This window comes from Urocitellus parryii, chromosome 3, assembly GCF_045843805.1.
Source record: "Urocitellus parryii isolate mUroPar1 chromosome 3, mUroPar1.hap1, whole genome shotgun sequence".
NCBI classification, from domain to species: Eukaryota; Metazoa; Chordata; class Mammalia; order Rodentia; family Sciuridae; genus Urocitellus; species Urocitellus parryii.
In genome coordinates, this window is record NC_135533.1 from 6,102,929 (window position 1) to 6,119,058 (window position 16,130).

Consider the following 16,130-nt stretch of genomic DNA (forward strand, 5'->3'; position numbering starts at 1 on the left):
TACAGGGTGAGAGATAGGGGTCAAGTTCCAATCTTCTCCATGTTGTCCTACCAAGAAAACTGTACTTTCCTAAACGTATGTTTTTCGTGTCTTTGTTGGAAACCAGTTGACTATATGTTCTTGGGTTTATTTCTGGGGTTTCTATACTGTTCCACTAAACTGTGTGCCTGTTTTATGCAAATACCATGCTGTTTGGATTACTATGACTTTATAGTATGTCTTAAAATTAGGTTTTGTGATACCTTCAGCTTTCTTCTTTTTGTTCAAGACTATTTTGATTATTCAGGGACTTTTGTGCTTCCATATGAATTTTAGGACTTTTTTTAGTTCTGTGAAGCATGTCATTGATGCTTTGATGGGAATTTATTGAATCAATAAATGGATTTGGGTGGTATGGACACTTTCACAATATTAATTCTTCCAATCCATGAACACGTTAGGCATTTCCATTTTTTGAGGGACCTTCATTTCCTTTCACATTCTTTCACTTCTTTAGTTAAACTTATTTCTAGGTATTTTGGGTAGCTACTTGGGACACAATTTCTTTCATTTTAATGGATGATATAGTTAATCCCTAGACCTTGGATAGAGGTTACTCTAGCCCAGGATCTGTAGTGTTAGGACTTCAGAGCTTATATCTTTTACAAAATACTGACCATTCAAGAGGAATGGGCTGCAGATTACAGCAGAAAGCCTCTCAGAGGACATGAAGTATTTAAGGATTTGAATGGGTAACTCTTCTGCCCAGATACTTTGGTCTTTTTCAGTTCCTTTGACCTCTTCTACGTGTGCCGTTCCCTCTGCCTGACTACTATCCTGGTGGAAAATGTCTACTCATGAGAGAGGACTGATATTTCAGGATGAGTGGGCAACAGGCACATGTTTTGTCAGAGAGGAATTTCAGCATCATCAGGTCATACAGGGTAAGACAGTTCTCTGCTCTCCCCGAGGACAGATCTTGCCTCAGTAGCAGCCCTGGATCTTGAGGTTTCCCTTTACATACTAAATTCAAAACAGTTATTTTTGACACTTGGCAAAACACCCCAAACCAAGATCTTCTCAAGACATAGTTGAACTCAGAGAGAATAAAAATAAAAATGAAAGAAACTTTCTTGTAGAGTGGTTGGAGGAGAAAAAGGTTTTGTTGTTGTTGTTGTTTTAATTACAGACACAGAATTTATTTTATACCTTGTTATTTTTATTTTTTTATTTTTATGTGGTGCCAGGGATTGAACCCAATGCCTCATGCCTGCTAAGCAAGCACTCTACCACTGAGCCACAACCCTGGCCGGAAAAAGGTTTTGACAAGGTTCTGAGCAGAAGAAAGAGAGTGGGTGAGAACCCAGTGAAATCACCTCAAAGGGTCAAGCCAGGGCTCCTCTCTAGGTCAGTTTGACCACAATTGCTCTGTTTGCATGCACTAAAAGGATGAGGTGGATGGAGAGGCAGAGGAAGCAGAGGGCCCCAATAATGCAAGCAGAATTCACCTCATGTAAAGCACATGAGGGAGAAGGCTTTTTAATCCATAATTCACGTAACACACATAACCCATCTCTGACTGCTGAGAGCCACAGCCAAGTAGGAATGACGCATGGCATTTTTGGTTGAAAGGTGACACCAGCAAGCCATTGAGATGATATGATTATGTTAAGATCTGCATTCAAATGAATATTAGACCCCTGCTGTCCAACTTGGCCTGCTACTTTGGAGCTCTAGCAGGACTCCCTGAGAGTTCCCATTGGTTGGGGAAGTGCGGTAGGAGGGATTTCCGGAGGAGGGATTTGTCTGTTGGTGTAGTGTGGCCTGGGAGATGCTGCCTGTGTGGTTCGGCATATTTCCCAGGAGAGTGCATGGCATTGGCGGGAGTTTCAGAAATAAAGTGTGTTCCTGCTTGAGTGGCTTGTGATTTTGTGCCCAGCCAGACTGCGGCATCTGACCATGAAATAGCTCAGTCCAACCCTACAGCAATTTTCCATTTTCAATAAGAAAAATTTCAGGATCCAAACATAAAAATAAGTCCCTGTACAAATCATCTACCTATATCTGCAACATTCCTTCTGTACAATCTGACCTGTACAGAAGTCCAGTTTAGGAGCTAGCCATCCTTGACTTCCTTTAGGATCCAGCCATCCTGGACCTCCTTTGGTTACCTGTGAGCTCCCTGCCATCACATTGTATACTCTGTTTCTTCTTCCTGGAAACACTTGTAATTCCACACAGAAGCTGGAGCTGAACCACTAGAAACTGGCTGCTGAGGTTTATTTAAGGGGGTACATCAAAGGCAGGAATAAGGTTTCAGGGGTGGAATCTTGCTTCATGGTGTCTTGCAGTCAGCAGGCTGACTGGCATCTTGGCAGGTCACCCCCTTCTCAGAGGGGCTGTGTGGGACCTGGGACAGAGCCTGAATAGGGTTCACAATGTCTCTGGGCAGTCCACCAGAGGAAATGTCCATGGGAACTTCCCAGACACCAGATTCTCCTATTCATTATGCTGTGACTATGACGCCGATGTGGTCCACACACGGATGGCTCTCGACAGGGGTATATATTTTGTATCTGGCAAGTGGAGTCTCTCTCTCTCTCTGCTTCCTTATTATCATGAGAGCCACTTCCCTCCACCACTGTCTTCCACATGATGTTCTGCCTCACCTTGAGCCCCTAGGAATGGAGCCTGCTGCCTATGGATTGAGACCTCTGAAACTGTGACCCCCACGTAAACTTTTCCTCCTCTACAGCTGTTCTGGTTGGGTCTTTTAGTCACAGCAGTGAAAAGGCTGAGTAAAACAGTATATTTGAAAAAAGTCGTGAAATTTTTATACATCAAATTATAATGAATAAAAATCTTTAAAATCATAGTGAGAGATGGATTGATTATATAAACTTTCCTGTGGGAGAATTATAAAAACTTGGAAAAAACTATAAGTATATAAAGATCCTGAAAGCATGTAAAAGGAGACAAATGAAGAGAGTTTTTCTTAAAAAACAAAACAAAACCAAAAAACCCCCCTCAGGTATTTCTATTAATATTGGGCAAAAAGGAGTCTTGCTTCTATTTAGCATTTAGTGAGCTCCTAACTAGCAAGGTAAGGAAAACAAATAAAAAATACAGGTTTGAGCATTGATAAGAAAGAAAAATAATTTTCAGACAGATTATCAGAAGCAAAAGTAGAGCAATGGGTCTCAATACGAAAATCACCATTTTAAAAAGCTCTGGCACTTCTATAGTCTGACAACAAACAGAAAACTAAAATTAAAAAATAAACGCCAGAAAGCTTCATGTGAAATCAAAATGGCAAAACAAGGAGCAGAGTCACACCCTCCTTGCCCCATGCGAAACCACCCAGAAAACAGGCAAGATGAGTAAGATAAGGGTGCTCAACACACTGAACATCAGGTAACAAGAGAATCATCACTGAGAGTCAAAAACAAGGCAAGACCACAGCTGCCCAGGTTCCGCCTTGGGTTTCCCAGCCACAGCACAGAGACAGTGAGGCTCAGGCCATGTGCCCACTGCCAAGGCCTCCTGACTCCTGGTTTCCTGCTTTTATAGACACTCCTCACTGGAATGTGGAAGGGACCCGCAGCCCACTTCTGACCTGCAGGCCGTGGGGGACTTGAAGGAATGCCACTCCAGTCCAAGTCCACCTGGCTTCAAGGCCTGCTCCCTCTCCTGCTGGAGGGGAAGCATCTCCACACTGAAAACTTCCTGTGGACAGGGCCAGTTGGTAGGAACTGTAGGTGGTCTGTAAAACTTGAGTGTCACCTCCAGCTAACAGCCAGTGAAACAGCAGAGTCCTGTGTCCTAGAGCCACACAGAAGTGAATTCTGCCCCCAACCGGAGGGTGTAGGTCTTTTCCCAGCCATGCCATGCATAAGGCTTCAGCCTGGCCACAGCCTGGGAAAACACGGAAGCAGAAAATGCAGCTAAGCTGAGCTAAACTGCGGACCCACAGAGATTGTGAGATAAAGTATGCTGTTTGGGGTTGCTCTGTTTGTGGTGGTTTCTTCTGCAGTATTAAAATCTAACATGTAAAGGGGAGAGTCCAGCAGTGTCCATGATTTGATGATGCTGCTGGGATTCTGGAAAGACAGAAGTGGCCAGAGTTTACAGAACAGAGTATGAGGAGAGGAGAGCACTGTACAGAAAGAGAACTCCAGACACCTGTGGAGAGGGCCCTTGAGTCTTCAGTGCAGTATGATCAGCATGTGCATGTGATAAAACTCCCTGTGGTCAAGGAAAGGACCACACCAGGATGCTAAACCATGAGAACAGACAGTACACCCCATCTTAACCAACAGGCAGAGAGGGAAACACTCAAGAGTGTTAGAGGAAATAGTGTCCTGAACTTATGGTGGGAGCAGGAAAGACTTCTGTCTTACCAAACGGAAACGCTTAGGATTTATGGGGCATTGAGTAGAGTGCACAGAAGACCCGTGCCTCAGACAGGGAATGGTGAGGCCAAAATTGAAAATTTCTCAGGTCTGCCTAAAAATCTTGAAAGCAAGGCCTAAAACATCAAACTCTTTCCACATGACTCAATACATTCCAGGAAAAAAGTCCAAGAATATTTATAAAAGTAAAAAAATATTTAGCACATATCAAGGTTGAAACCAGATGCCTGGCATTAAATAAAATTTCCAAACATGAAAAATAACACCGATTAATCAACAGAACATGATATCAACCAAGATCTAGCATAAATGTTAAAATAAGCAGACAAAGGTACTGAAACAATTAATACAGGTGTGAAATATGTGGTCAAACCATTAGGTAGGGAAACTCAAGACATAAAAAGACTCAAATTTAACTTCTGGAAATGAAAACATGATATTGATGTGAAAAGGACACTGCATAGAACTACTAGACTACTAGAAAAATAAAAACTTCGTGAATTTGAAGACAGAGCAATGCAAACATTTCAACAGAGAAAACACAGAGGAAAAAACAGCCGCAATGGGACAACCCCAAGTAGACCAATGTTCAAAAAACTGGACTCATTAAAAAGAAAATGTATTAACAGAAAAAATGTCCATTAAAAACAATGGCCAAAAATTATATAAATTATACAAGAACTATAAACCACACTCCCAAAAGGGTCAAAACACCTCAAGCAAATAAAACACAAAGAAATCTATGTAGAGGTACATTGTAATAGCTTGCTCAAAACTAGTGATAAAGAGAAAATCTTTAAAGAAGCCAGGGATAATATATATCTTGCATTCAGAAGAAAAAGACAAACTTGGCAGCATTTTTTTTTTTTTGCAGAATTAATGTGAGAGAGCAGACCTGAAAAAACATCTTTAAAATATTGGAAGAAAATCTGTCAAAATTAAATGATCTTTCAAAATTATTTTTCAAAAATGAAAGCAGATATCTTTGCAGATTTAGTAGAGCTAAAAGAATCCATCACTAGCAAAGATGAACTATGAAGAAAATGTTCAAGAAGGAGAATGATATCAGAGAGAACTTTGGATCTATACAAAGGAATTAAGATAATCAGGAATGGTAACAACATGGATAAATATTTAGGGTAGTTTTCTTATTAGTTAAATTCCTTTAAATATAATTGACTTGAAGCTATAATAATAATATAAAGTGAGATTTAAAATATATGTAAAAATAAATTATATGCAATGATAGGACATATATCAGAAAAGGATAAATTATATTATTTAAATATTTATGCCTCCACCAACTGAATTGCCTTGGGTAAAAAAATCTATCTTCTCTGAATCTGTTTTCTCACCTGGAAAAGATAGACAATGAAATTATTATTTCAGAATTAAATGAGGTCATCAATGTAAAAGAAAATTATGCTCTATGTTCAGCAGTATATCACTTAAAAGTAGACTGAGGCCAGTTGAAAGTATTTTCCGCAAGCCCTAAGCCTACAGCTTCTCCCTGAAAGGAGTCTGTCTACATATCAAGCACTCCAACTTCTACAGCTCCTTGTTTAATGGAATTCACTGGTAAAGCACTGGGATCTGGAGTTTCATTTGTGGAGTGCTCTTTCATTACAAATTCAATTTTTAAACAACACATATTAAGGCTCTTCTGATTTTTAGTATTTTCTCTTATGCTCATTTTGATAAGTTGTTCCTATAAAGGAATTTGCCTTCTATATTAAAGTTATTAGATTTTTTGCATGAATTAATAAAATCTAATTATCCCCTTAATAGATACAAGAACTACAATATCTTTCCTCTTTGAATTCCGATATTGGTGATTTGTGCTTATCTATTTTGGGCTTGATCAACCTAACTGGAGCTTTATCAATTTTTTTAAAACTTTGCCGAGATCTAACTTTGATATTCCTGTGTTGTATTTTCTGTATCCTATTTTTTCTGTGTTCTTTTTTTAAAATAATATTTTAGTTGTTGATGGACATAATACCTTTATTTTATTTATTTATTTTTATGTTGTGCTGAGCATTGAACCCAGTGCCTCATGCACTCGAGGAAAGCACTCTGCCACTGAGCCACAATCCCAGCCCTATTGTGTGTTTTTAACAGTGTTTTTGCAGAAGTTTTTATTTTTATGAAATCCAACTTATCAATTTTAATCTCATGAACTTGCTGTTGGTGTTGTCTTTTAAAACTTATTGCAAAATCCAAGGTTACCTAGATTTTCCCCAGTATTATCCTCTGGGAGTTTTGTAGTTTTGCATTTTACATGTACATCTATGATCCATTTTGAGTTAATGGTCTGGAATCACTTGTTGCAAAGACCATCCTTTCTCCATTAAATTATCTTTGCTCCTTTGTCAAAAATCAGTTGTATATAACATAATTATAGTTACAGGTGGATTTAAGTCTATCAACTTGCTCCGCATTTTCATTACCTAGTCTTTTCTCTGTTCCTCTTTATCTCATTCTTTGGTATTAATTGAGTTCTAAAAAATTATTTCCTTTTATCTCTTTTGGCTCTTTTTTTTAAAACGGTTGCTATAGCACCTGAAGTATTTATCTTTAACTTAGTACTCTCTCCCTAGAATATAAAGCACACCGCTTCAAATGAAACAGAATCTGATATCAGTGTGTGCTTCCGTTGAACCCCTACCCTTCTTATTTCATACTGACATTTTCACTTCTTCCTGTGTTAAAAACCTCACAATAACAGATGTCCATATGTAGAATAATAAACTTGACCCTCTCTCTCACCCTGCACAAAGTCAACTCAAAGTGAATCAAAGACCTAGGAATTAGACCAGAAACTCTGCAACTGTGAGATGAAAATGTGGCCCAACACTCCAACATATTGGTACAGGAACCAACTTCCTTAACAAGACACTTAAAGCACAAGAAATAAAACCAAAAATCAATCAGTGGGATGGTATCAAATTAAAAAAGATTCTGCACAGAACCTTTATTTATTTATAAATAACTAGAGCCTTCCTTCTATTTATTCATAGTTTTTTAAATTAGTGATATGTATATATGCAAAATTCAATATGGTAACTTCATATATGTATATAGGATAGTTTGATCAATTTCATTCCTGCCTCCCTGCCTCTTCCTATCCCTACTCCCTCCCCCTCTCTTCCTTTCTTCTACTCCTCTGATCTCAACTTTATTTTCAAGGGGTTACCTACCCCCACCCCCTACCTTACTTTGGCCTAGCTTCCACAAATAAGAGAAAACATTTGGCTCCTGACTTTCTAAGCCTGTTTTTTTTCTCTTAGCATGATATTCTCCAGTTCCATCCATTTACCAGCAAATGCCACAATTTTATTCTTCCTTTTGGCTGAATAAAACTCCATTATATATACATACCACATTGTCTTAATGTTTTATCTATTGATGGGCATCTGGTTTCATAACTTGGCTATTGTGAATTACATTCCTATAAACATTGATGTGCCTGCACCGTTATAGTATTCAGATCTTAAAATGTCTTTTTTAAAATATTTTTAGGTATAGATATCTTTTTTAAAATTATTTTTCAAGGTTAATTTTGCTGAATATAGAAATATTTGTGGATCCATTATTTTTCTTCATCCCTTTAAACATATTTTAATGATTTCTGGCTTGCATTTTTTTTTCTTACAAAAAAAGCAGCCATTATTTTTATGTTGTTCCCTTTTGTGTAATGTGTCTTTTTTTCTCTGCTTAATTTTAAATTTTTCTTTCGTTCTTTCTTTTTTGGTTTTCAGAAGTTTGACTGTAAAATGCCTGTGTTTAGTTTTATTTGTTTATTTTTCTACTTTAGATTCATGAATTTTTTGAATTCACAATTGAGAATATTCATCAAATTTTAAAATTTTTGTTCCTTTGATGTTCAAATATTTCTATCCTATCCATTCTTTTCCAGTGACTGCTTGATATTATTCCAGTGATTTTTGGTGCCATGTAAATTATTTCAATTGTTTCCCTTTTTGTGCTTCAGTTTGAATAATTTCCCTTGATCTCTCTTCAAATTTATGCATCCTTTCTTCATTGTCCAACGTGCTAGGAGGTATATCCACTTAAGTTTATTTCAGATAGTATATTTCCTAGTTCAGAAATAATTCTTGGGGTTTATATTCTGTCCTGAAATTCTTCATTTCTTAGCCCATTATATTTATTTTTCTGTGAATTTTTTTATCATATTTATTATGATTTTTAAGTCCTTATCTGGTAATCCCACTGAATGGATCATCTGTGAATCTCCTTGTACTAGTTAATATTCTGATTCTTTTTTCCTGATTCTTTGTATGTCATATAAACTTTTCTTGTATTTCAGACAATAACACTGATCCCTGAAGTATGTGCTGCTCTCTTCAGTTTATGTCCTGGGGAAAGCAAGTTCTTTTATCTGATGATCAGAGTAATCACCCATTTGCTCTAAAATTTGAGTTGAAACAGTCAAGGCCGTGCCTAGGTTAGGGCAAGATATTTGATATCCCTACCTTGGTCACAGCTGGAGGTAGATTTGTAGGAGAAACACTGCAGACTCACCAGTGGATGGGAAATGCTTCTGTCTCTTTAAGTTTTCATCATCAGGCCCTCCCTACCTTCCTGAGCTCTGGGGTCTGAGTGACTTCTTCTGTGAGCTGGGCCAAAGGAGCTTCCTGTGCTCACATCAGAAGGGAAAGCAGGAGGTCCTGCTTCTCAGAGCCACTCCAGAGCCTGTCACCAGGAAAGGTGAGCCTAAGTGAGAGCTGGAGGGAGGAAGGAAGGACTGATCCCTGGGGAGGGTTCCTGCTGTGCTCCTGACTCTACTAAGCACTGTGCAGCCCACAAGGGCCATGTTTTGTCACTGTGCATAGCAGCCAAGGCCGTGCTCCCAGGTTTTAATTGATGCTCAAAATTCCAAATAGAGCAAGCTCAGAGAAGGTTGGGGAGCATCTTCCCCAAGCACACACATTATGGGAATTATGGGAACGAAAACCTGTCTCTTCCCACGGTGAGTGCTGGATCTGCTTCCAAGAACAAAGCACAATTTAAAAGACATGAAACATCCCCAGGTTGTATGTTCAGCAAAGGTAAAGGGTATTTCTGTGGCCCATGAGCAATCTAACCTTGGGGCAGCGAGTTACTGTGTGGAAACCTGGGTACACCTGAACTCTCCACCTCATGACCACAGCAGGGACCTTCAGGAGCCATCTAAATCAGGACCTTGGTCTCCTGCCCCTCACCCTCAATGTCCCTTAATCATCTGTTCCCTAATTCAAGCTTTTCCCACTCCAGCTGCAGAGACACCTCAATTTCCTCATTTATACAATGAAAGGATTTGAAAAATAACTGATTTCCAACTCTGAGTTATGGACTGACTACATCAGAAGGATCCCATTCTTTGCATCAGAATCTCTAATGGTGGGTGGAAGAAATGTGAATTTTGACAGACACTAAAGTCATTTGAAAAACAAGTTTGGGAGGAAAGAAAATAATGAATTTTGAGGTCTCCTCAAGTATTAAGAATATAGATTTGCACGTTTTATATTTGTGAATAATTAAGAACCACTTTCACCTCAGATGTCAGTGGGGCTTATCTCTCTCTTAAAAACTATTTAAAATAATATCAACCCCATTTGAAACTCTATGGAAGTCCCACTGGCCTGGGTCCCCTCCAACATGCTCTACCACTTTCAGCTTTATTAGAGACTTCTTCATCAGCTAAATTCTTCATCTTGTTCTATAATCTTGTGGCTGTTTCTTATTTCCTGTTGATTACAGGAGTTTGTGGATTTCTATATGCAATACAATTAGCCACACAAATCCTGTGGGCTGAACTTCAGTGGAGAACTTGGGGAGATGGCCAAGGAGCTCCTGCAGCCTAGAACACCTTAGGGTTGAACGCAGCAAATCCATTCTCATAGACCCTCAGCCAGAGGCAAGCTGTTCAGCCCTCTCTCTCTCTGCTTTCCTTTCTGTTGGTGCCCAGTCCAACCACCCTAAAGGAGGTCTGTAAGTCCCTTGGTAAACTTCCCGGTTCCCAGTAACCAGGGTGGCAGGCATAAGGAGGCAGAATTTGAAACCATGGGGAAATGTAGATAGGAACTCTGAAAGAAACATGGGAGAGGATGGCTGGTCATAGGGGTGAGAGCACAGAGGGGGTTGGAACTGCGCTAAAGTCAGCTCTTTGTGGAGAAGCTGAATGAGCAGGGATTAGCTGGAAATGAGGCTGGAGATACAGTCTAAGGGAAGACTATGCATTTGTGCTCAGGGATTTGTAGGATCATGGAAACGTGACCAGAGTGTCCACTGTATGAAATAATGCTAGACTTGGGCATATCCCTTTACTTAGAAATCCTCACACTTAGTGATTGAGGGCAGCTCCCAGGCCCCCCAGCCACGGAGCACAGGTAGATGTGTTTGGACAAGGCAGGGCTTTGCCTGAAATACAGCAGAAGCTGAATCTGCAGGTAGGCTTGGGAGGTGACTGTCTTCCACTTTCCAAAAGAAGGCTTCAAATTTTCTTCTTGCTCCTTCTCCAGTCCCACCACCCTAAAGTAGGTCTGTAAGTCCCTTGGTAAACTTCCCAGTCCTCAGGATTTAACTAAGTATCTTCTGGCTGCTGAATCCTCTGAGAATTTTTTATATCAGGAGCTCATGACATTGACCTTGAATTATTATCTGGGAAAATTAATACTGAGGCACCTGCCCCTCCCCAAAGCACACACCTGCATGTTCCCACCCTGACGAGCAAGGGCCATGTCTTGTAACAGTGACAACCTCAGTTCTTTGGACTTTACCTGGCACAACGAAAAGGTGGTTATGCTATTCAGAGGGATGACACGTGAATGAGCCAATCGTGTTTGGGACTTTCAGGGACACCTGAGAGGATAGAAGATGGCAAGAGACGAAGAAGACCCCTACGGTAAGAACAGATCCCAGCAATGCATCCAGTGGTTCAGCTCAGGGTAAGAGGGGAGTGGGCTCACTCGTGACTAAATACACTTAATTCCCAGAGGGGTCTCCAGCCTGGGGTGAACTGGCAAGGCCCTTGGCTGGAAAGCAGAGGAGCTGCCCAGTGGAAGTTGGTTGAACTGATGTCAGATTCTAACCCTTGGTCCTCCAGGTTCAGAAGACGATACCGGGTCCCGACAGGAGCCTGAGCTGAGGCTCATCCTGGTGGGGAGGACGGGAGCCGGGAAGAGCGCCACCGGGAACAGCGTCCTGGGCCACAGGCACTTCCTGTCCAGGCTGGGAGCCACGTCGGTGACCAGAGCCTGCGCTGCTGCCAGCGGGCGCTGGGACAGGTGGCGCGTGCACGTCATCGACACCCCCGACCTCTTCGGCTCCGACGTGCACAACACAGACCCTGAGTGCTTGCAGAGAGCGCGCTGCTACCTGCTGTCGGCGCCCGGGCCGCACGCGCTGCTGCTGGTCACCCAGCTGGGCCGCTTCACCGCCCAGGACCAGCAGGCGCTGCGCAAGGTGAAGGAGCTGTTCGGCCAGGCCGTGGTGGCGCGAGTCGTCCTCGTCTTCACCCACAAGGAGGACCTGGCCGGCGACTCTGTGCAGGACTACGTGCGCTGCACGGAGAACCGGGCCCTGCGGGAGCTGGTGGCCGAGTGCGAGGGCCGAGTCTGCGCCCTCAACAACCGCGCCACGGGCAGCGAGCGCCAGGCGCAGGTGGAGCAGCTGCTGGGCCTGGTCCAGGGCCTGGTGCGCATGCGCGGGGGCGCACACTACACCAACCAGGTGTACGACCTGGCGCAGGCGCTGCACGGCGCCGACCCGGAGGAGAGGCTCCACAGGGTGGCTGAGATGCTGGTGGCTCGCGTGCGGAGGCCCCTGGGGATGAGGCTGCTGGAGGGGCTATGGCAATGGCGGAAGTCCCCGAGGACCTGCTGGAGACTGGGCCTGGCCCTCCTGCTGGGGAGCGCCCTCCTGGTCTATGCACTGCTCTTCCGGAGTTCATGGATGACCTGAGGGACAGAGATTGCAAGTCTTAAAATTTGTGGTAACTTAGCAATAAAGAAACCGAATGCTTAAGAGTTCAAGGGGAATATTAAAACTTCATTCCAAAGGAATCCTGTCCTTTTCATACTCAGAAATTTAGTGACATGAAAACAACTTTGATCACTATCAACTTTGCAAAGGCTCAAATCTCACTTTAAGTCTCCTTTTTAACAATATGTATGAAAATTTTAAAAATAAAATTTTCTAACTGAAAATCTTCCTTTAGACATTTTCTTCATCTTGTCTTAGAAAATAGTGAAATAACCCATAGCTTGCACAGGGGACAAATGCATGGCCCTGGGTAAACAGGATTTTTATTTGGAGATTTTGGTTTTGTTTGTTTGTTTGTTTGTTTGTTTGTTTTCAGTGCTTTCGCCTTAGAGTTGGTCCGTTTTCACCTCTTTTCTTCCCAAAGAAATAACTTGCCTAAAACTGTGCTTCTTACATATTTTTTACCATAATGCATTTTAAAAACACTTCCACGTACTCATATTTAATGTGATTAATGTTGACAGCCTCTATTTCATTTTTTAATGCCCATAATGAGGCAAATGAAATACCCTGGTCTAAAGAATGCATTTGGGGGCACTTACTCATTGTCTTTCATTTGCATATGCCTTGTCCCTCTAATGAGATTGTGGATGCCTTAAAGGAAAGGTTTTTGGTCTGCTTCTGGCAAGTTCTATCTGGACTTCCACTCACCAGGCCTCTTATGGTGTATAGCCTCAGAAGAAAATGGTAAGTTTAGGACACATCAGATATTTAGCATATGATTTATGGCATCTCTAATTCTCCCTCCACCCTTGGGTCTGCTATGGGCTCAAACAGCTGCCCAGTGTCTTGACCTGGGCATTTCTGAACCCTCAGCTCCACCTCTTAGATTTACCCTCAGAGGACCTCTGCTCCTGCTATGGAGCTTCTTGGGCACGTGTGGCCTCCTTGGCACATCTTGAGCCAGAAGACTCTTTGCTCACCCTCATGTGACTCCTCTTAAACCTAAAGAGTAGCCTATGACCTTGCCCAGACACAAAGGAAACAATGACACTGATAAAACAGAAATGCCTGTGTTTTATACTTTTCCATGTTCTTTGGGCCTGCTCTTTAATTTTTAGAAGAGCACGCTGAGCTGGTCAGGGCATGGATTTCCTTCCCTTCCCATTGTCCAAACTAGAAGACCAAAGTGCATCTATTGATAGCAAAACTGACAGAAGAAAGACGGCCCACCTAATACAGGATGTCTTCACCTGACCTCTTTGGGTTTAACTTATTTACCTGTAAGCCCAGGCATTTGATATGCAGGACATCTATTTCTTTAAAAGGAGTATTTATACCCCACACACTGGGCCCACTCAAGAACTTCTGCAAGGAAAACAATTTTTTTAGAGTGAATGTAGACGAGGAAAAGAAACCAGACTTCAATGTTTTGCTTCAGCCCTTCCTAACTCTGATTGGAAGTTCCATGTCCACATTTCCTGCTAGTCTTGTTCAGGGGGACTTCCTATCCCAGGTCCAGAAGAGGCACGAAGGGGCAGAGGGACATGATGGGGGAGAACACGCATGAACAAAGTGTTCAGGGACCACAAGTGACTCATTTGACTGGTCTAAGGGTTTTCCCAGGATGCTGGACTTTTTGTGGTAAATTCAGTCGAGTTCTGGGTAAGTTGGAAGGGGGGGTCCTCCTAGGACCCCAGCACGATGGCTCAGGAGAAAACATTAAATGCTGCACTTCCTCTCTGCCTGGCTTCACCTCTTCCTCTATCAGAAGAAAACCATTATCAATCATTTTCATCCTAACTTCTGTCTTGAATGGGAGATTTGAGGCATAAACCGAGGGCCCCTTGGATCACTCTAAGTGGGTAGGGAAGATGGCTGCTCAAAATGTCCCAGAGATGTGGCTGTGATTCCCTGAGCTCAGGAAAGCTGATTCTCACCTGGCCAGCAGTCATCCACCCTGAATGCCTACTGCACTCAGGCCTTCGGAACCTCTGTCAAGTGCCCAGAGCATGCTGACAACTGGGCATGTTCAGTGCTTTCCACCCAGAGAGTCACATGAGGAGCACTGGTGGCCAGCATGGGGTAAAGACCTTCTGCCATGACTGAAGGAGGCTTGGTAGAGGAGAACATGGAACACAAAGAAGCAGGTGGAGAGTGATTCTCTCTCTGTTCAGGCTGAAAGGAGATTGACTTTAGTGTCACACAGAACAATTATTGGGAAAACGGTCATTTCCTAGGTGTCCAGGGTTTCCTGTAGTTTGTTGCAGATCTGAATAGATGAATGTCAGGAAGAGCACAATGTCTCCTCCTGGAACCTTCATGTCTGGATAGCTGCATGCACCTGTCTAAGTCTCTATCCTAAGAGCAGCCTGCTAAGATTGCTCTTCTAGAACTAACTACAGAAGGAAGTGAAGGAACTGTTGGAGCATTTACTAGTAGGTTCCATTCATTTATTCAATAAGTGTTTTTGAGCACTTTTTAGGGCTAAGCACCTTGACTTAAAGATAGTCACTGACCTCAAAGGAACCCGCGGTTCATCTGGGAGACTGCTAGCAGTCAGTTAGTACATTTCCTCATTGGCTCTCTGGGGCTCTCTGAGTTAGGAGCCCAGGAACTGCTAGAAAGGAACACTGAAGATGTCTAGAGAATAGGAAAACAAAACCAAAAAAAAAAAAAAAGAACAATGATAATTCCTCCTGATGGAAGAAACAGCAGAGAAGAATTACCTCCTCCCTTCTTAGAGCATTGTTTAAAACTTGTAATTAACTGTTGATTCTTCCTCTTTCTCTGCCCCTTTGATATTAAAAAAAAAGGTTTTTCCCCCTGTAGTAGGGATTGAATCTGGGAGTCTGTATCACTGCACTACATTCCAGGCCTTGGTAGCTTTATCTTTTTAAATTTTGAAACATCTCGCTAAATTGCCTAGTCTGGCCTCAAACTTGCCATCCTCCCACTCAGCCTTCCTAATCACTAGTATTTTGGGTGCCTGTCACCAATCCTGGCCTTTTAAAAGTTTTTGCCAATTTGAAAAACTAGCACCTGGGAGGCATCTCTGTGAAGGCAAGCGTTGAGGAAGGTGGCATACCCCCATCTCCCTATCTCCCAGGGAAAGTAGGAGCCAACTTAACTTAGGTGGGGGCCTAACTTGCCCAGTGTCCTCTCTCCAGCTTCTCATACGGGTAGAAATTTATTTTCCTCTGGATAAAGGCAATTAGCCAACACACAAGGTCACCAGGTGACCTTTATTAGTGTTAAAGGATGCTGCCACACTTTCCCTTGAGGATTAATTACCGCTTATCTTGACAACACACGTCTCATGGGTGGTATCTGCTTGGCTATGTGACCAGGTAACATCTGTGACCAATCTCTCAGTGGATTACCTGTGATGTGCATCACATTCTGGCTTAATGCTATGTGTAATGAAGCTATTCTTTTTCTCGCCCACTTTCATGGGGATGTTTTCTGGGTTGACAGGAAACTTTTATTTTCCCCATCAAATCTTGGATAATGATCATGATGTGACTCTAAACCTAATTTCAAAATCAGAAAAGGGTACAAGACCCAGATTTTCCAGGTAAGGGAATGCGGGTCTGGTTTGGGAAAGAAAATGTTAAATTGGTGGGGAGGGGACCTCTCTATAAATTTTTTAGTAGTTACTTTGAGAGGGTTATGGAAGAATCAGACGGACGAGGTGTGACCAAGATCACTTAATATCTACTTTTTCATGCTGTTTTGGTTTTTTAATCATGT

The 16,130-nt window shown here is 42.1% G+C and overlaps 1 protein-coding gene across 1 annotated transcript; it reads left to right on the top strand.

Annotated features, from left to right (window-relative positions):
• The first annotated feature begins 9,048 nt into the window (after positions 1-9,048).
• On the top strand, positions 9,049-12,422 carry LOC144253955 (GTPase IMAP family member 1-like). Its single transcript, XM_077796660.1, has 3 exons — positions 9,049-9,122; positions 11,250-11,298; positions 11,500-12,422. The coding sequence occupies exons 2-3, from the start codon at positions 11,271-11,273 to the stop codon at positions 12,354-12,356; spliced, it is 885 nt and encodes a 294-aa protein (XP_077652786.1). The 5' UTR covers positions 9,049-9,122; positions 11,250-11,270; the 3' UTR covers positions 12,357-12,422.
• Positions 12,423-16,130: the final 3,708 nt, after the last annotated feature.